The sequence below is a fragment of the Aplidium turbinatum genome, chromosome 16 (assembly GCF_918807975.1).
Source record: "Aplidium turbinatum chromosome 16, kaAplTurb1.1, whole genome shotgun sequence".
In the NCBI taxonomy this organism is placed as follows: domain Eukaryota; kingdom Metazoa; phylum Chordata; class Ascidiacea; order Aplousobranchia; family Polyclinidae; genus Aplidium; species Aplidium turbinatum.
Window position 1 is genome coordinate 17379342 of NC_137487.1, and position 20419 is coordinate 17399760.

The following is a 20419-nucleotide window of genomic DNA, read 5'->3' on the forward strand; positions in this document are numbered from 1 at the left end:
ATCAACCTTTTTCTTAGTTTTTTCAAAAACTTATGTTTGAAGTTTATCTCACATTTTCACTACTTTTAAATGTCTTAATTGGAAGTATTAGTTTTCACTTTTATGGCAGTCTTTTTAAGAAATCTGAAATGAAACAACAAAAAAATTGTGAGATGAAATAACCAATGTCCAAATCATCACTTTTGATGAATAATGATTGAAAATAAGATTCTGAAAGTTGTACCATGATCATTCACAGATGTGAGACGAAGCGCGCTACTTTTTAGTAGCAATAGCGGTAGCTGGTAGCCGTAGCTGCAGCCGTAGCCGCGCTACATGTTAGTTAGAGTAGCGCTACAGACGCTACATTTGCTTTAGTTGTACCTGTAATTTCCCAATTTAGTGGGAAATATGAATCGTCTTTAGAGAATGTTGATGAAAACATTAGAGAAGAAAAATGAAGTTTCACCTAGAAATTGTTTTCCATGATTTTTTTAGACACTCTTTGAAATAAATTGACAAAATTGGTTGAGTAAACATTATTTTTTAACTTCATAATATCTAAGTATATTTTGGGGACATCAATTTCCTGTTTTTGGAAAGGGGGTCGATCACAATGATTTGCCAAGGTATCTGAGACCAGAATTTTGGCTTGGCAGATTGCTGTGGTAGATCTTCAAGCGTGAACCTTGTGTTTTTAGCTTTGTTCTTGATCTTCTATCTGTTTTTTTAGCAGAAAATCTAAATCTTACCAAGCCAAACGTTACAACTTGCACTAGTTGCAACAGCTGATGGGTGCCACCTGAATTGCTTTCTTACAAGTAAGCATTGCAGTGACGATACAAACCTCTGCAAGTTGGAATTTCATCCGACCATTGTTCATTGCCTCCACATTCAACTGTCAAACTTCTGGGCGACCTTCCCACAATCTCGTATTGGGGATTACAAGTGAATGTGATACTTTCTCCAAACAAAACAAATCTCTCATTTGTTGATATTGTTCCAAATCGCGGGGCTCTAGGAACAAAGCACCGTTGCTCTGAAAAGAAAAATGTTGATTATTTAATTTCAAAAGGCAATTTTGTGTTTTGTGTCGTTGCTCCACCTTTCAGGTTATTTGCTGAAAATAATATAATTAAAACACATATTGCCTTGTAACCTATTATAGTAATGTAGGCTATACTCGAAACCCAGTCTGTAAAGAAAAAAAAAGATATTGTAACCTGCTTTCATGAGGTTGATGAGAGAAGGAAGCCAATTTTTTCTTCATCTATGTTTGTTTTAAAAACACGTTTTCAACGTAAATTATTTTGCATACAATGTTGAGTATTGAATGCAATGTGCTTGTTGCATTTAAAGTCAATAGGTTTGATTATAAATGCTTTTATAGTTGCAATTTGTTGTCAGAAAACATTTTTAGTATTTTGTCTTTTTTCTGAAAACGACGAACACGAAACAAAAAGGTTGCCCATTCCTTTAAGGTTTGGGTTAGAGTAAAATTTGGGTTACTAAATCCACAATGTAAAACACAAGCCCCAAATGTGTGTTCAAATTTTTGTCAGGACAACTTTGTTTTTATTTCTGACTAGTACAAAAACACAATATATGCCAAACATAGCAGAGGTCTACAAAAAGATGGAAGCGACAAAACTTATGCTTCATGATGTGCTTGATATCGATTCAGAATAGTCAGTTTAAAGCATAAAATATCACTTAGACACAATCTTTGACCAATTAAAATTTACTTTTACCATGCAATGCTCATTCACCAAACAATCACATGTATTGTAGCTTTAGTTTTTTTGATGGAAGAATGGAAAATGTACTTTTACGATAACAGCATAAGTGCAAAAAACACAAAATCAAATTTAATGCTTACGGCGACAAGTAGGTGCTTCTCCAGTGAATTTCTTGTCAGATCTGCAGGTTCTTTGGTTTGATCCTACTAAAACATATCCTCTGTTGCAAGTGTAGGTTATGGTACTTTTATAGATCAGGCTACCAGCGATGACTCCGTTTTCAAATGTCTCTGAATTGTCGCACCTTAAACCTGAACATAATGACTGATTGATACAAAATCGGATGAGCCAACAGCCCTCCATACAAGTAGGGGAGATTCGCATTTAAATGTATTTACCTAAAATGCTACTATGGGATAAGCTGGGTCAATTTCACAAACAGTAGGAAAAGTTAGGGGTTTGAACAAATGAATATAGGAAAACTGCAATCCAAGTACAACTTGTTGTGAATGTAATGTTGCACAGACTTCGACAGCAACATGAATCCGACACTAAGTCGATTGAATTTATAATAACGTAATAAACATAAGAATGTAAGAAACTGACGCAACACTGTCAAGGAAGCCTATTTAAAGGCGACCAAGTATGACGTCATGAAAAGCGCGTAAAGCAAAATGCGATACACTGGTAAGGGCAAATTCCCTCACAAAATTAAGAGTGCAACGGTGCGGTTCCAATACATTATAGTGAAAAGTCAAAATGAATGAGGAAATACTTACTTGGATTAATGCATGACATTCCACATACGTCATCACATATACATTCTTTTGATGATCTTCCACAATCGGTCTTAGTTTGGCAGCGCTTCTTGCATTTTCTACCGGGAGGAAGGTTCGCGGGATTACGCTCTTGACATTCTTCGTCTAAAACGTTGCAGGTGGTTATAAATTATAGTTGCTGAAATTCGAATGTGGAAAGGTAGGCCTAAGTTAAGTGTTGGTTGGTTTTAATCTTTATCCTCGGACTGACAAAGCATCTGATAGGTTATTCCTTGGCAATTTTGCATAGTTGTAGAGGATTTGAACCACTGTCGCAGGCTCGGTTACCGAGAGTGGCAGAGAAAAGTTTCCGATTGTCGAACTCTATCTGCTAGAAAAGGTTTTGAACAAAAACCTTAAAATGCATTGCTCAAGCTCACATTGAGGTTTTTCGTGCTCAAGATCGGCATTTGACCTTGGTTCAAAGCTTCTACAAGTAGGCTATGCGAAAATACCCAGAATAACCTATCACAGGCTTTGTCAGTCCGAGGATAAAGTTTCAAAACCAAACCAAGGTGAGCGGGATTTTTAACCAGCAGTTTTCGCTGAGAGTCGACACAAAATGGCATGTTTGGTACACGAAACGTTATATGCCACGTCATACTACCGCTAACCCTTATAAAAATAACGCGAAAATCCTTTCCAGGTCAAATCAACACAAAAAAGGGATTTGTACAGTTATTTTAAATTGAGAGTGTAGGTGTATATTGCAAGGAGAAAGGTAATCAGAATTTCGTGGATTCAACGTCCAAAATATTGGGTTGGGGTTTGGCAGAGAGCGCTGCATGTGAGTGCTTAATTGTTTTATGAATGCCAGTGGTGGGTTCGGTAGTATGATATTTATTCCGTGGTTTTCTGCCAGTGCAATTGCTTTGTGAAGAAAGTTGTTAGCGTCTTCGTCCGTAGCCACCTTTTGTATACTTCTTACTTTATGCTTTGCAGTTTGATGTTGCCTCAGTTCTTGTACTGTAGCAAATGTAGCGTGACATGACTTGCATGGAATGGTATGATGCTGAACTTCAGCAAAACAGGTTTCCACTTCTTGTAATGACAGCATTTCCCATTCTTGCCACATTATAACCACTATTGTTTGGCGAAATCTATTAGCGTACAACTTACAAATCGAATCTTACAATTTTCTAATAAACAAAAGGAAACTTGCAAATGATTTATTGAAAGCTAGCAAATTATGAACTTCAAAAGTGTTCATCTACAGAAGTATTTTTGGTTGAAGACATGTTTTGGCTGCACAGTAGCTGTTTCAAGCAAATGTCTTTACCCGGTTGGAGGTGTTTTTGCTGGAAACAGAACGGGGAACGAGAACTTTCCGTCAAAGTAGGTAAAGATCTTTTTTGGAGCTGTAGTTCCAGGACAAGCTAAAGTCTTATTCAATTAATCTACTGAGTGTTACCAAAATGAAAGTTACTGCTGGCTACCGAAAGCTGTACTATAGCATTTGGTAGCCTAGTTATGGTGTGTACCAAACATTAAAATTGTCTTGGTTTGGCGGTTGGATACGTGATGCTAATGAAGCTGTCTCAGCAGGAGGGCGGATGCCCCCTGCTCTCAAGTTTTTTCTGGATGGGTGGCAATGGTGCCTTTTAAGGTCATGTAAGCTACTGCACATTTTGCAATATAGGCTAACAACTTCTGCTATTCGCTTTTAGCCTAATTATAGGGCCTATAGCCTACAGAAAGCCCACACAAATTATCCCGTGGACACATTTTATACTTTGCAGCAGATTGTGATGCTATGAATGTGAAATTTACCTTTCGTTTCTTCTTGTTCAAGCTATTTCAATCATTCATCTGTCTCACATTTCGACTTTCATGGCTAATAGCGGGAAAACGAACGAGTTGCCCAGCATTATCGCTACCGTATATTTCATCTTAAAATGGTTCCGGCGTCCCTCTATCTCAGGTTTGTAAAGTGCTGTTTCCTGTGCTGTGTGCACGATAGGCCTACCTACCAGTCTCAGTATTTACTCATGTATTTCAATTTGTGATTGTGTATTGGCTAGACAAGTAGGCCTATATCTCAATATGCATTCTTCCCCAGTGCTGTGTGAGTAAACTAAGCTAAACCTGTTACAATTTGGTACTCATCATGCCAAATCGGTGTGTTGTACCGTATATAACTGTTCATCTGGCAGTTCTTCTAGGCTACTGATAAAATTTCTTTGTTCCATTTTCCAAAAAATCGTACCATAAAAAAGAAATGGAACAAGTCTGTAAACACCACAAGGGTGTGGCCAGGATCAACAGAGTCCAGCACAATATGGCGACTCCATTTTAAGGAAACAGATTTTCAAAATCTTTTTCAATTTGACATGGGTCATGCCACACGTCTCAATTTAAACCTTAATGCATGCCCTTCAATTTTTCCAAACAAAAACATTTCAACAACTTTGCAACCGTTGGATTCAAAGTCCAGTGGAGAGACAACTCCACAACAAAATTCCACTTTATCCATGCGACCGGCTGCTAGGAAGCGGCAAGTTCTTGAGGTAATTTTAAGCTAACAATTATATTACTACATGTTTGTTATTAAGTACCGTACATAAGTAGCGAAGTAGCATCCTTGAGAAATTGTTTTCCATAAGTTTACAATATGTATGCTGCCTGCTGGTATAGTGATTTCCAGCTACATGCGCTTTTAGAACGTCCTATGTATAATTCACCAAGTGCATTAACAAAAAATGTTCCTTCATATATACATTGTTGTTTTCTTTTTCAGTTACTGGCTAGGGATGCACCCAAATTCGTACCCTGAACAATTCCTACCCTTAATTCGTACCCTGAAAAGATCGAGAGAATTTTTTTAAAAAAAGCCGAAGTCATGCCAAACAGAAATGGTTACTTGTGATGCTGTAACACAATATGACGTGTTAGATTTCCGTGTTTGTTCATCAAAAGGATGCCAAGCTGCCTTGAAGCCAAGGAGTGCAGCGAAAGGTAAGAACCTTTGACTCTATAATATGACATATTATGAAATAACAGTAGTGTACATTTTAATAGCTTTGGAAAGAGAAGTGATGCCAAATAATACTGTAAAAGTAGCTTTGCTTGATTTGGAATATGTTTATTGCAGCAACTCAGGCTAATGCCCTGGTATTAACACAATCTGTAGGTGTGACCTGCAACTTGCAATTGAAAGAAAATGAATTCCACCAGATTACCTTACTTGTTACTTCCACTCCCAAAAAAGCAAGAATGGCTTTGCAAGACATATCTTTTGAAGATAATGAAATGCACTATCCAAATTTCTCAATAAATACATTTTCGGAGGTGTCTACCAATGAACGTAGTGAAAAGCCGGGGTAAGTTTGTAAAATTCCAAAACAAAACTTCGTTCCTAAACTTTTCATTAAATTTTCCTATAATTCAACTGATGATCCACTAGGATGCACGGTGTGACAAAACATTTTAAATAAAGTAAACAATATCACACCAAATCAGAAGAATCGGTTTATTTAAATACAGAGCTTTCGCCACACAAGTGTGGCTTCATCAGTATAAACTTATTCAAATAGAAGTTTATAAACAATGATATATCTGTTATAGATATTTTATGAATGCTTCCTAATGTATGGAAACACACACATACTGTAAACGGAAGTGCTCAATCTTTTCTTTAAAATAGTGTCATTGATAAGAATTTTTAATATGTCATTGAGCAGAATACTGTACTTCAACAATTGGAAGGTGATGGTATTGACCTCATGTTAGCGGGAGATGGAAGGGTAGATTCTCCTGGACATTGTGGGAAGCACGGCACATGCACGATCATGGACACAAGATTGAATAAAATAGTGGATTTGCAACTTCTTCAGGTATGGACTTCAGCCAGTACATTTTATACTTTAGCTAGCAAATCCAGCTTCTTTTACATGACTCATTGAAAAGCCAGTGTGTTTTATAACAAATTTACGTTTACTTTACGTATGTTTGTACGTTATAGTTTCTCTGCTCGGCGCACTTTCCATTGATTGTTTTCTCTGCTCGCGCCTCACTCAATCTCAGCAAGCCCATTTTCATAAGAGCTTTTTTTGCTGTGTTCAGTAAAAGGGACTTTTGTTACTTTAAAGTGCCTCTGACAGGAAAATAAATTTGCTAAAGTTACCTAAGATACCAAAGAGATGACACTAACAAACTTCCCTGACCAGCAAATCGTAAAAAATATCAACAGGCTACTAAGTTACACGCTTGCAAACTTTCGTTCATTTTCGGCAAATCTGGCAATCAGTCAATTACGAAAATAAAAACGGCAACACCGCTGTGACGTCACCGTGGGTGGGAAGGATACATTCTTTCTCTGTGGTGAGTTGGTAAGGTATGGTACGACTGCTCCAAAACGTCAATGTGTGGGGCTCTATTGGTCTAACTCTAAAGCATGTGCAAAATGAGAATTACCGAAATGAAAAAGTCAACTTATTATTACTATCAGGTTTAGATCAAATAGATTGAGTTTATTTTTATCAAACAGCATCTCAATTCAATTGAAATTGCAGTTTTTCTAAACTCTTGTAGGGCTACAATTTGGATAATTTTTTTTGTTTGTCCTAATCTGGCTATAGCCATTTGCAGTGTAACAGCAGTATCTCACAGACAGTACCCTTAATTTATGGTTGAGGTAATGCCTGGAAATTGCTGTTTATGTGACAGAGTCAGTGACAAAGACGTGTGCTATCTTTTCATGCTTTCAAACAAAACAAGGTGCTGAGAAGAAAATAGTCAAAGTTTTCTTCAAGTCTTCGAAAGTGGGATGGACCATACAAAACTAGTCGTATATGTTCTCTTTACTTCAATGGAGATGATTTTGTTAACATCACAAACCCGATTTGGATCTTCTCAGCAATGAGTGGCGTGCTGGGAACTGTAGGTGGTGCGTTTGCCACAAGTGCGAGTCTATGTCCCAGCCCAATGAATGTGTATGTTGCCATGAAGTGCCACAGACGAAAGCACTTTTGAAGAAAGACCCATCTAGCTGTGTTACTAATTTGACCCATTTTGAGGCACACTTACATCCTGCAGTTCTGAGGACTTTTTTTTATGGGGAGCAGGAAGAACTGGAGAAAAAGCAATAAACCGAAAGGAGAAAACGGAGACCTATCGAAAGAGTAAGGATGCTACATTAGGCTAAAAATACCCTAAACGCTAAAGAATGCACACTAAACAAAGTGATTTTATTTCCTTGCAGGCAGTATCGGTAATTAGTCGCTTACAGGCATGTATTGGAGTGGATACTACAAGGTGGTACTCTCGGAAGCAACAATCGGATTGTGCTGCCATCATGCATTGTTTGGCAAATCCGAAACAATTTTAAAATCCAGATGGCTATTACACCGGTTTTCAATGGCCAACTGAAGGCACATTATGAGAGAGAGAGAGAACTTTTATTTATTTATGAATAGTGATGATGAAATAAATATGAATGATGATTCGTACGATTTCTTCATTTTTCACTTCAAGTATATTTTAGGTTTTGTAGGAACGTATCCAGTACAGTTTTATTAAACTGCAAAAAAGAATAAATATTCGAAAAAAGCAACCGCTTGTACCAACTCCGACCAAACTGTGATCCACCAATTACATCTAGAAAGCATTTGTTTTATTCGTCGCTAACGACGCCCACCCACGATGACGTAACACCACCAAAGTCGTCGCAGAGCAGTGAAATATTGAGTTTCGCCTGTGGTGGCGCTGTGGAACTATCGTTTTGTATAAATTTCGCCCTTACCAGTCGAGCTTCGAGGTTAAGACTAAAAAGTTCGTTAAGCATAATTCTGCGCTAGAAAATGCTTAGAAAAGTTACTATACTTGGATCCAACCTGTCAGGGGCACTTTAAGTTCTGATCGTGTGAGACTGACTTAATTTGTTCGTTTTATATTATTGGCTTGTGTTTTGCAGATGTACTTCGTTTCTTACTTCATTTAAACCTAATAAATGGTCGTATCAGTGTGAACATACCCAGATAACAAATCAGTCGCTTTTTACATTGATTCAACGTATGCAGACGTTGAATCAATGTAAAAAAGTGACTGATTTGCTATATGTGTACTTTTCTCAAAACTGCTCGTAAACAGGCCAACTTCGCCCAGAAAACAGCAACGTAATGATGATTTATTGATGCTAAGCTATTTCACTGAAAACAATTTCACTGAAACAAATTCACTGAAACAAAAAAAGTTGTATTTGGCTGTACAGTGTACAATGTACATGCTTCCCATTGCCAAGTCAAGAAAAATTTGCGGCCATGGCCGTCTCCCATCGAATCGGCACATATAAACTCGCGGCCATAGCGTTTCGCGGTAAGAGTAGATAAAAGCAGATTGTGCAAAATTAATATGTTGAATGTTGTTGCAGAGAAATGTATGTGGTGGCAGCAATGCGATGGAAAAGGCTGGGCTAGTTAAATCTATGGATTTCGTTGAGAGATGTTGCTTTGATGTGCGGGTGAAACTGCTCGTTACTGACCGCCATCCACAAATCATCGCATATATGCGGGATCACATGCCAGAAGTTGAACATGTGTTTGATGTCTGCCTGTCTGGCATGTTGCGAAAGGTACAGTTAGAATATTGTCACAATGAAATTGTCACAATGAATGTGACTGCTACTTTATGCAATTCTGGTAGCTGACTGATGCTTTTTATTTTATTAGGATTTTGGAGATGCAAGAGTAAATATAACCAAAAGTTGTTTTTGCAGATGCTGTAAGCACGTTTCCCACAGACAGTTTGTTCGGTGGATCTGGGGTTGTCTTGGTAGATCAATCCGTGTGCCTCTGATGTCATGCATCGTTTCGGCCATTAGATCGAAGTTTCCACGTGACAAAAATGAATAGTTGGGTTTAAGCAGTAGCGCACCCAGAAAAAAAGTTTGGGGGGGGCTAATTCAGAAATGTCGGACGAGTGGTTTGCGACAATAAGGACAGTGACAATAGGCCAATGCCCATCCCTTTGATTAATATTTAAAGGCACTCACAGCTAGTGGCGTAGCCAGTAATTTTGAAAGAGGGGGTTTGACGGCCGGCGGGCAAAGCCCTATGGCGTGTTCGCCTAAAACGACATCCAGTGGCGAGGGGTCTGGGAGGCCTCCCGCAGAAATTTTTGAAAAATTACTTTGAATTTGGTGCATTCTGAGAGCATTTTCAACAAAAATGTGGGTATGAATATTCCTGTAAAATGGTGCTGTCCGGTGGCATAGCAAAAGGATAAGATCATGTTTTCTTCGGCATTTTTCCAAAATAAAGCTGTCTCTATGTTTTTTCGTTGCTAATTCCTGGCTGAGATATTTGAATGTTTACTAGCACCATCAGCTTCCTCATCCCTGCGTCCACTCTTGCAATCTTCTATAGATCTCGACGTTTTCGTCATGTATGACAAAGTAGAATTAGCTTTCCGTTTGCCGACACAAATAAGTGCGAAAACAACAACTAACACTAATTTTGTAAAAAATAAATTTGATGTGGACGTTTTTCCTACTTACAAAACATTCAAATTTAGTTTGTATTTTCAACTAAAGTCCCAGATGCCTTCGTTTCTCTGCTCAAACGTCATATACAGTTTTACATGTCCGTGTGATTCGGCATTGATGTACGGTACGTATGTCCACCAGACATATGACCACAAGTGTACAGGAGTATCTGAACTTTAGGGAGTTAAAGAAAAGTGCCATTAAAAACCATATCATGGAGTGTTCTTTTTGCTCTGATCGAAAATTCTCTGCCGACTCATTTAAAATTCTACGCAAAGACAAACTCCAATTTGACACAAAATTTAGGAAGCACTGTTAATCAAACGCTATAACTCAAATTTAAACAAACAATTATTTGCTGGAGGCGAGTCCATTCTCTTCAACATTTACTGGATATCACCTTCCCTGTGGAGCAAATTTTTTCGTAGTTATTTATGTAGTTGCCTTTTCCTAATGTAATTTTACCTTCAAAAAGTTGGAATATATTGCATTTTTATAAATATTTTCAGATTCCTGATGAGGGCTTAAGTTAAACCGAAAACGTTCAACTGTTAAAACTATTTGTAAGTTAAATATGTAAAATATATTGTTATAATGCTCAGCCCTGTTGTATTGTTGTGTCTTATTCATACCTAACCTGTAAGCAAAATGTATAAATGAGGAGCATACAAAATCTTCATTTTTAGTGGCAGGTTTGGGGGGGCTTGAGCCCCCTTAGCCCCATGCTGGGTGCGCTACAGAGTTTAAGTATCCTGATTTGAAATAAAGTCACAATACAAAGTCTGCTTTGAGAAAAGCTTTTCCGTGTGCACAAAGAGAGTGAATTTTGTACATGTCCAGTAAGCTATGCTAGAGGTCCTGAGAGAATCTTCTTAGTTCTTTACAAACTAATATGGTACTTGCCGAAAGGTAGTTGCTTTCAGTGTTCATTTTATCAACTACTAAGCCGCTTACAATCGACATAAATACATGTAGTTCATTGTATTTGTTGGAAACGACACTACGAACACTTGCTTAGAATGCATCTTGCGCGAACATTAGATCGGCTAGTACTTTCATGACGTCACACGTGATTATCGCACGGTTCAGTGCGCGCGCGCCTTCAACAAATATAGAGCAAACTAAAACGGCCCTACAAAGGAAACGCAATCAAATTTTGGGAAAATTTCAATAACAACCCTTTATTATAAACATCTAGAGCACATACAAACAAAAAAAATCGCAAAGTGCAATTTGAAGATGCATGGCCCTTTAAACTTTTGTCACAATTTAGACCTGAAAATACGAATGCACCTAATCAAATATGATTTTTCAAAACACGCAGCACCCCCATTTCTACAACTCACCAGCCGCCACTGTGTGGAGGCTTTGAACTACTGACGCATACCAGGTTACCGAGATTGGTAAAGTGAAGTTTTTGAATAATTGTTGCAGGGGAATTATTCCATCCACTAGGAGCAGCTGAATCGAGAGCAATCCTTGGAATGCGATGCTCAAGTGCACACTCTGAAAACCGAGCAAGCGTCGCTTGATGTTGAAGTTCTTCGTTCACAAAGCCAGGCGCTTTGCCAACAGGCATCTATATCGCTATCTGTCTTCTCTAGCTATCTCTTGTTCTCTTCTCATCTTCGTCTCTAATTCCAAGTAAGTCGAAACGTCTGAAGCAGCAGTGTGCCCTCTGTTAGAAACGATTCCCCGCCCATTTAATATTATTGTTGTATCTCTGCTCCATTCTATTTTCATGCTTGAGTGACCCGGCCATGCATTAACAATTTTTGCTAGTTGATCTTTCTTTTTACGTTTTGGCATGGACTGGAGTGGTCATTGTTTTATAAATCTGGAGAACTGGAGATTTGGAGTGACTAGGGAATATGTAAGAATTCGGTAAGCAACTGTTTGTTTCGTTTTATTATTGTCGTTTTCAATACACCATTTCTTCTAATAAGTAAGGCCTGCACTTTATCCAGTCTAGGCAAAAAACGTTTTAGACATCATTTATAAAACATACCTTTGCTTGGTGCAAGGTTATGCCTGTCTAGTTAACTCTAGCTAGTAGTGTAATTTGTTTGTTATCCTAGGGTAGTCTTTTCAGGTCTGCCAAGGATTCATTTATGGTATGTGCCTTTGTCTAGCTCACTTTAGCTAGTTGTGTAATTTGTTTTGTTATCCTAGGGTAGTCTTTTCAGGTCTGCCAAGGATTAACTTTTTGGTTTGTGCCTTTGAGCCTGCCATGCTGTAAAGTTTCTTTGAACTTTGTAACTAGTTGTTTGTTATCCTAGGGTAGTCTTTTCAGGTCTGCCAAGGATTCATTTTTTGGTTTGTGCCTTTGAGCCTGCCATGCTGTAAAGTTTCTTTGAACTTTGTAACTAGTTGTTTGTTATCCTAGGGTAGTCTTTTCAGGTCTGCCAAGGATTCATTTTTTGGTTTGTGCCTTTGAGCCCGCCACGTTGTAAACTTGGTTTAAATTTTGTAAATAGATCTTCACTTTGGGCAGTCTTGTCAGGTCTGCCAAAGATTGAAGCTTCTAAGCCTGTACTCTGTCAGGCCATTGTTCTAGTCAGGTAGAACTGGTTACCGTTAAACCCTGTAATTTTAGTAGGTTGCTTACTGACATTCTCCGTAACATCGTGAAGGTCAATTGTCACCTCACCAAAGGTAAGTACCATACAGATTTTGTTTTTTGTAGCTTGTATATTGCTGTGTGTTAATTATGGCTCGTAAAAAGCCCAAGCAAACTCCAAGACGGAGTAAGCCAAATGGTTATGCTAGTGGCTCAACAGAGCAGCATGAGGCCGCCTCTAATATTAGTGGTCAACATGACAGTAGCGAAGAGCTGCCAGGTCTTGTTGTGTTAGAACAAGAGCTGGTTGAAATCGAGCTTGGCATAACTTCCATCGACATGGAGCTATGCTCAAGTGATGATTTCCTGAGCTCTTCTGAAGTTTTGGAGGTAAAGAAAAGATGCCTTGAACTTCAAAGGAAGCTCTCCCTTAAACGTTTAGATTTACTCAAATGCAAACCACAGCAATCAGGCTCAATAGAATCTAGGATGAACCGTATGGGGGAAAGCATTTATGGTTTGCTTGAAGCATGCTCTACCCTCATTCGAAGCTGTCGAGAGCAATCCAAGCGAGTGTCACATCAAACATCATCGGTAGTTATGGATGCAGGCAGTGACACAGGCAAAGCTGCTGAGTCTAGCAGTCACGTGACACCCCGTGAGAGTGGTGTAAAGATACCACCTGTAAAAGCAGAACAGGGTATCCTTCAGGGCAGCAGTAGTGCTAGTAATATTCTTAATCCTTACACATCTCCCTTTCGCACTGAAGCTAATAATAGTAGTGAATTTCCCATCGTCGTGCCTCAACCCCAGCTGGAGAAGTTTGACGGCAATGTGTTAAAGTTCTTTAACTTTAAAAGGCGTTTTGAACGATACATTGAGTCAAACTATCTAAGCTTTGAAGATCGCATCGCCTTTTTGGAGGACAATTGTGTAGGCCAGGCCTTGGAAGTAATTTCTGGCCTGAGTTGCTTGCAAAATAGTGAAAGAGCATATGGAATGGCATGGGATAGATTGAGAAAAAGGTTTGGCAACCCTGGAAAACTCATGGCCAAAGTGAAGGAAGATTTGCTGCAAGGACCCCCTATTTCAGAGTGGGATGCGCCGGGCCTCACAAAGCTTTGCGACAAGATGTATAAGTGTGAAGTCAGTTTCGATGGCTGGGGTAAGTCCCATCTTTTAAACAGTGATGAGGTGCTTCAACGGCTGTTCCTGCGACTTCCTTATAAGTTAAAGGAGCAGTTTGTTAATGTTAATCACTTGGGATCGGACTGTGCCACGTTTGGCGATTTAAGAGTCTTGGTCGAGGATGCAGCCTCTCGAGCCGACAGCCAATATGGCCATCTTATGCAACCAGGCAAAGATGTTAAGAGAGCTCTACAACCAACGATGGCTCGATCTAATCCGCAAGGTGGCTACAAGCGTGCTTCGGTTTGCACAACCCAAGAGCAGATTTCCCAATCTGCTAACCATAAGCAAGAGTCCTGTTGTTTGTGTGCAGAGTCGCATGCCCTATGGAAGTGTGAGATGTTTAAACAAAAGCCTGTTGCAGAAAGAAGAACCCTGGTGCAAAAGCATAGACTGTGTTTTTGTTGCTTGAGAGCAGGCCACAGAGTGGTTGATTGCAGATTTAAGAAATCTTGTGCAACGTGTGGATCGAGGCATAATTCACTTCTGCATGTAAACCGTGTGGAAGAGGAAAGCCCCTCTGCTCTGAAGAAGGGCATCTCAGCAACAACGTCCGCAACTGTGCCAGCAACATCTGGGACAACAATTTTTAAGGTTTTGCCAGTTAAGGTATGGGCTGGGGACCCCTCCAACTATACCTATACTTATGCTTTTATCGATGAAGGTTCTAGCGTCAGTCTATGCTCCTCAAGCCTCGTATCTCGCTTAGGGGTTGCTGCGACAAAAAGCAATGTGGAGTTGCTGACCACCAATGCTGTCTCCTTTCATGACAAGAAAATTGATTTTTTGGCTGTGCAGGGAATGGAAGAGCAGGCTGTGTTTTCCGTTGCAGATGCTCTGGTGATGGACCAGATTGTGGATGTCAGCCACAGTATTCCCACCGAAGCACTTAGTAGTGCATATAGTCATTTGGAGGACTTAAAGTTCCCTGAACTAAAAGATAGGAAGGTTGAGTTGTTATTGGGTAGCGATCTTCACCAGGCTTATCTTTTGCAGGAAGTTCGTACTGGCGCACCAGGAGAACCATGTGGACTGCACACTCTTCTGGGTTGGACCATTTATGGGAAAGATGGTGGCGATAGGCAACTCAACTCACCAGTAATGGTAAACTTTCTTAGCGTAAAGGAGTCTTGCGATAGAATGTTAAATGTATTGTTGCAGGATTTTAATGACATTGATGAGCCACAGGCCCCCTGTCCTTCAATTGAGGATAAACGTGCGCTGCAGATCATGCAGGACACGGTGAAGAAGGTGGATGGACACTATTCTGTAGGGCTGTTGTGGAAGGATGAAGACCCGGACTTGTGCAATAATCGCTCTATGGCACTCAAGCGCCTAGAGGGAATGAAGCGCCGATTTATTACTGACCCGGTGTTATTCAATAAGTATCGTGATAAAATGCAGGAATATGTTAAATGTGGCTATGCTGTGCCACTTGAAACTGGTGTGGTAGACACACCAGGGAAGACGTGCTATGTGCCCCATCACTGCACGACCAATGCGGCCAAGTTTAGAGTCGTTTTCGACTGCAGCGCGAAGTTTAAAGGCGTGTCATTAAATGACAAGCTGCTTCATGGCCCAGATCTCACCAATAACCTTGTAGGAACATTGTTTCGCTTCAGGCAACATCCGATCGCTGTTGTGGGCGATATTAAGGCCATGTTTTCCCAAGTACGTGTAGACGAAGGAGACAGGGATGCCTTTCGATTCTTATGGTATCCGGACGATGATCTCAAGCGGGAACCTGTCGACTACCGTATGCAAACTCATGTGTTTGGAGCAAAGTCGTCGCCATGCTGTGCTGCCTTCGCACTTCGGATGACTGCCAAAGACAATGAAGCAGGTGCTGATCAAAACACTGTTAACACAGTTTTAAAAAATGTTTATGTTGACGATATTTGTCATTCATGTGAATCGCCGGATCAGGCTATCGAACTAATACAACAACTGCGTGAACTATTACAAAGTGGCGGCTTCCATTTAACTAAATTCCTGTCTAACAGTGCAGAGGTCTTGAGTTCTGTGTTGCAGGAAGACTTGGCGTCGAAGGTCGATTTGCCTCAGTGCCAGCTTCCAACGCAGAAAACCCTTGGTGTTGTGTGGAATGCTGCGAGCGATTGCATGGAGGTGAGGGTGAGTATCCAACAAAAGCCTAACACCCGGAGAGGCGTTCTCTCCATGATTTCGCAAACATACGACCCACTAGGTCTAATACAACCCTTCATTTTACCTGCTAGGCAACTCCTGCAGCAGGCATGTGACGCTCAACTTGATTGGGATGAACCATGACGTACTCAACAGAGGCCATGTCATCGTGCGTGCTGGAGTCTAAACTGGAGGCGAACATGTTTTCATGACTTTGACATACCATATTGAAAAGATATGTATAAAAAGTTGAAGTGAACGTTTTTCACCTTAAATATTTGTCTTATATGAAAAAGTTTGCTAGAAAATCAATTTTTAATTGTATATTCATTCGCCATTTGCGCAAGCATACTAAAACGATGCAGAGTTGCCAGGTGTGAAAACCCCAACAGATATCTGTGTGCTTTAATCGGTACTGTCCCGTTGTTCTGTTATTGAATTTGCAGAATTGTTTTAACATACCCTTCTTTGAACAGGAAAAATCTACAAGAACTATCTTTACTTTTCAAAAGCGCAGAAAAGTCTTAGTTTTTAAAATACTTTTTTTTTCTTTCAATTTTAATGTAATTCCTATGTGATGAAACTTTACTAAACGTTTCATTTAGCAGCTTTATCTGCGGTTTTTATAATTTATATATTGAACAATTTTTTTAATTTTACTCAGCTTTGTTTTGAAAATTGCACTCCTTTTCATGGCATTTCCTTTAAAAAGTTAATTGTTTTAAACTTCTGGCAACACTGATATTGTGTTCAATAATTGAATTAGGTTTTGCGGTGGTTTTTAAGGTGCTTGCTTTTGAAATGTTATTTAGGGTAGGATATTTGGATAAATGAAATGTTGATTTATTGAAATACTGGCCATGCAAACAAATATTGAGTACCGAGGCTGAAGGCTAGCTAGCGAATGCCGGTAGCCGCGTCGGTTTTGGTAAAATAATGTTAGGCTACTTGAGGGCACACCCAGAAGTGTTATGAAATTGTGTGAAAAGTAACTTACTGTACGGTACCTTTGAGAATGATGGGAATTGTTGAGGCTAGCTTTGTTTTTTTTTCCAAATTGGTGTAGCTGTTTTTATTTTTAGTAGAGGTGTAGTATATTAAACGCATGATTGCAGGGTCAGCCTTCAGCTCTTGAGCCTAAAATTGCTTGCATGGTCAGTATTTCAAGGTCGCCATGGCTCAGACAAATCTAGAAATCCTATGCAGCATTTTGAAATTCTACTTTAAAAAAATAATTGCTTAGTCTGGCTAGACTTGTGCAGGCTAATACTTTGCTACACTGTAGAACAGTACAGCAAAAATGTGGCATGAAGGCACCCAGGAATAAAGAGACACTCTTATTTTCGAACCTGGTTTTAAAATTTTGTTGCCGTCTAAAATACCCGATTGTTCTATACTGTGCATGTAGTATAAATAGGAATGGTCTAATGTGGTATAAGAAGGAATAGTCTAACAAACGCTTTGTTGAGGGTTGAGGCACGCAAAGTTTCCCATCGTCGTGCCTCCAGATTTTGAGACCAGCAAAGTTTTTTAAAAAAAAGCAAAACGTTAACATGTTTAGATTGTTCTTATAAAAACTATGCATTTAAATTGTGCTGCTTAAAGTTTGATAAGTTGAATTTGGTCAGTTCATGCGGTCTCAAAGCATCATTTGTGACCTTAATTTTGTCAAACTTGTGCCATTGCAAAGTGTAGCCTATAGTTAGGGGTCTGCTACTATTCGGTGAGTCTGATTCGGTGAGTCCGATTCGGTTAGTCTGATTCGGTGAGTTCCTAACTTCTAACCCCTAACCTTAAGCCCTAAACCCTAACCCTAAAACGGCAATGATAATTAGGCTACGGTACCCGATAATTTAAAAAAAAAATTGAAAAAATCCCCCGTTAAGGGATCGGACTCACCGAATCGGACTAACCGAATCGGACTCACCGAATCGGACTCACTGAAACGGGCCATTCCGATAGTTAGTGCAGGCATAGTTTTCATTACATCTTCATGTATATTTCACAGTATGTTAAGAGGTTATTTGATATTTAATTAAGATGGGTAGAAAATGTTGTGTGACTAATTGCCATGGAAATTATGATGAGGCAAACAAAGAAACAACTTTTCGTTTACCTCGAAATCCTGAAGAGAAATATACCATATATATGTGTGACTAATTGCCATGGAAATTATGATGAGGCAAACAAAGAAACAACTTTTCGTTTACCTCGAAATCCTGAAGAGAAATATACCATATATATGCATATACCAGGTGACACAGTTTGCCAATGGGTACTTTATGGTTATATCATGTTTCATGAAGTTGTTAACCACTGTTGCAGAACCTCGTTATGTCGTGTTTTTCACTTTATATCAGATCTGAGACCTGAGAAGTCCTTGCACTGATATTATTTAAAGTTGTCGTAACAGATAATTTTTTCGTTCATTATCTGAGCTAAAGTAGCACCACATTAGTTGCGCAACCAGGGGGGCTTGGTTTAGCCCCCCCCCCACTTTACTAGAATTCTGGTTGCGCTACTGGCCACAGTCCTTTCATGTAGTAGTTTTGACCATGTAGGTACATTGTATTTTTGTGAATCAGCTCTATACAAAATAATAACTTCAAAGTTAAAACCTTACACATCTATTGTAATTGTTTTTATTATTGTAACACACACGGGAACAACTATTCATTGGAATAGACTATGTCAAGCATATGAAATGCCATGGATGAAAATGTATTTTACATTTTGAAATTTGAAAGCAAAATTTTCATTATAATCGTTTTAGGTTTAAATATACTGTGTTTGCAATGCAATATGGCAATGAAAATGTTCGCCTCCAGTTTAGACTCCAGCACGCACGTTGGTTTGGCCTCTGTTAAGTACGCCATGGGATGAACCCCTTAATGGCCTTGGGCCAGTAAACATTAATTGGGAAGCTTGGTTAAAGGCCCTTCCAGAGCTTGAATGTGTTTCCATCGCTAGAAGCCTGACTCTTTTTGGTAAATGTGCTATCCGCTTTGAATTGCATGGTTTTTGTGATGCCAGTACCAGTGGCTATGGGGTCGTGTTTTATGTTAAAGTGTTTTATGATGATTCTGTAGTAATTTGTAATTTTCTATTTGGCAAGGCTCGAGTGGCTCCATTAAAGCCTGTTAGCGTACCTCGCCTGGAGCTCACTGCTGCTGTGCTCGCTGCCAAAGTCTGCAATTTTATCCTGACGGAGTGTGATTTTAAATTCAATTGTGTTGTCTTATGGACAGACTCAACTGTTGTGCTGCGTTACATTAATAATACTTCGACTCGTTTCCACACCTTTGTGGCTAATAGGCTGAGCACTATTCACATGCTTACCAGTGTCAATCAATGGCATTATGTACCGACTACTTTAAACCCCGCTGACCTCGCGTCTCGGGGAGTTTGGCCTGATAAAGTTAATACCGCTAAGCTTTGGTTTAATGGTCCTAAGTTTTTGCATGATGTCACGAGCAATTGGCCAAACCAGCCCGACTTTGTTGGCGGAATTTCGTCAGACGATCCAGAGGTTAAAAGCATTGAACATTGCTCAGCTCAGCAACACGCGATTACGGACTCAGACTCTCTCTGTCGGTTGTTTACCCGCTACTCGCATTTCCACGATCTGCAAAGAACGGTTGCATGGTTGCTTCGCTTCAAATTGTACCTGAAAAGGAAATGCCGAGATGACTCCTTGACTGTTAAGACAGATTCGCTCAGTGTCGAGGAGATGGACGAAGCTGAACTTGCCATTGTCACAGCCGCCCAGCATCAAGCATACCCGACGGTGTTTGCAGTTCTCCATAACCACCCAGGATTTGACGCCCCGGTGGAACTCGTGTCCGACCTGCAGTTGAAGAAGCATGTGGCTTTGAAGGAGCTACAGTCCCTAAACCCCTATGTTGTTAACGAAACGTTAAGAGTTGGTGGGCGATTGCAACAATCTTCTCTGTCAAGCGGAAGAAGGCATCCGATCATTCTCCCATATCAGCACCCAATCACCGATCTAGTGATCATGAGGTATCACGAACGAGAAGGACACATGGGATGCTCACAAGTCCTTACCGCCATTGCTTCCCGTTATTGGATTGTCAAAGGGCGATCAGCTGTCAAAAGGGTCTTGCATTCCTGTATGAACTGTCGTTTTTGGAAAGCTACCGCCGGAAAACAGCAGATGGGCAACTTACCTGCTCCACGCGTAAACAAATCCATTCCTTTTCAAGCTGCTGGCACTGACCTTCTTGGTCCATTGATGGTAAAGAGCGGCCGCAGCAGTGTTAAGCGATATGTTTGTATTTTTAATTGTTTGGCGACCCGTGCTGTGCACTTTGAGGTCGTGCAATCCCTGGAGGCAAGTGCATTCATTCAAGCCTACCGAAGATTCTGCAGCCGTAGAAACGTTTGTCCTACTGATCTGTACAGTGACAACGGAGGAAACTTTGTTGCTGCAGACCGCGAACTTCGGCAAGGACTCAAGAACCTCCATCAAAAGAAAGTCACCGATGCCTTA

At 39.9% G+C, this 20419-nt stretch overlaps 1 protein-coding gene across 1 annotated transcript in view; it reads right to left on the bottom strand.

The window, feature by feature from the left end:
- Positions 1-20419, bottom strand: part of LOC145785985 (limulus clotting factor C-like) — a 75479-nt gene that overhangs the window by 44711 nt on the left and 10349 nt on the right. Inside the window, exons 2-4 of the mRNA XM_082597678.1 lie at positions 2498-2641; positions 1859-2029; positions 827-1018 (exon numbers count right to left, since the gene is read on the bottom strand). Coding sequence (XP_082453804.1) covers positions 827-1018; positions 1859-2029; positions 2498-2641 — 507 coding nt within the window. The remainder of the gene's footprint in view (positions 1-826; positions 1019-1858; positions 2030-2497; positions 2642-20419) is intronic.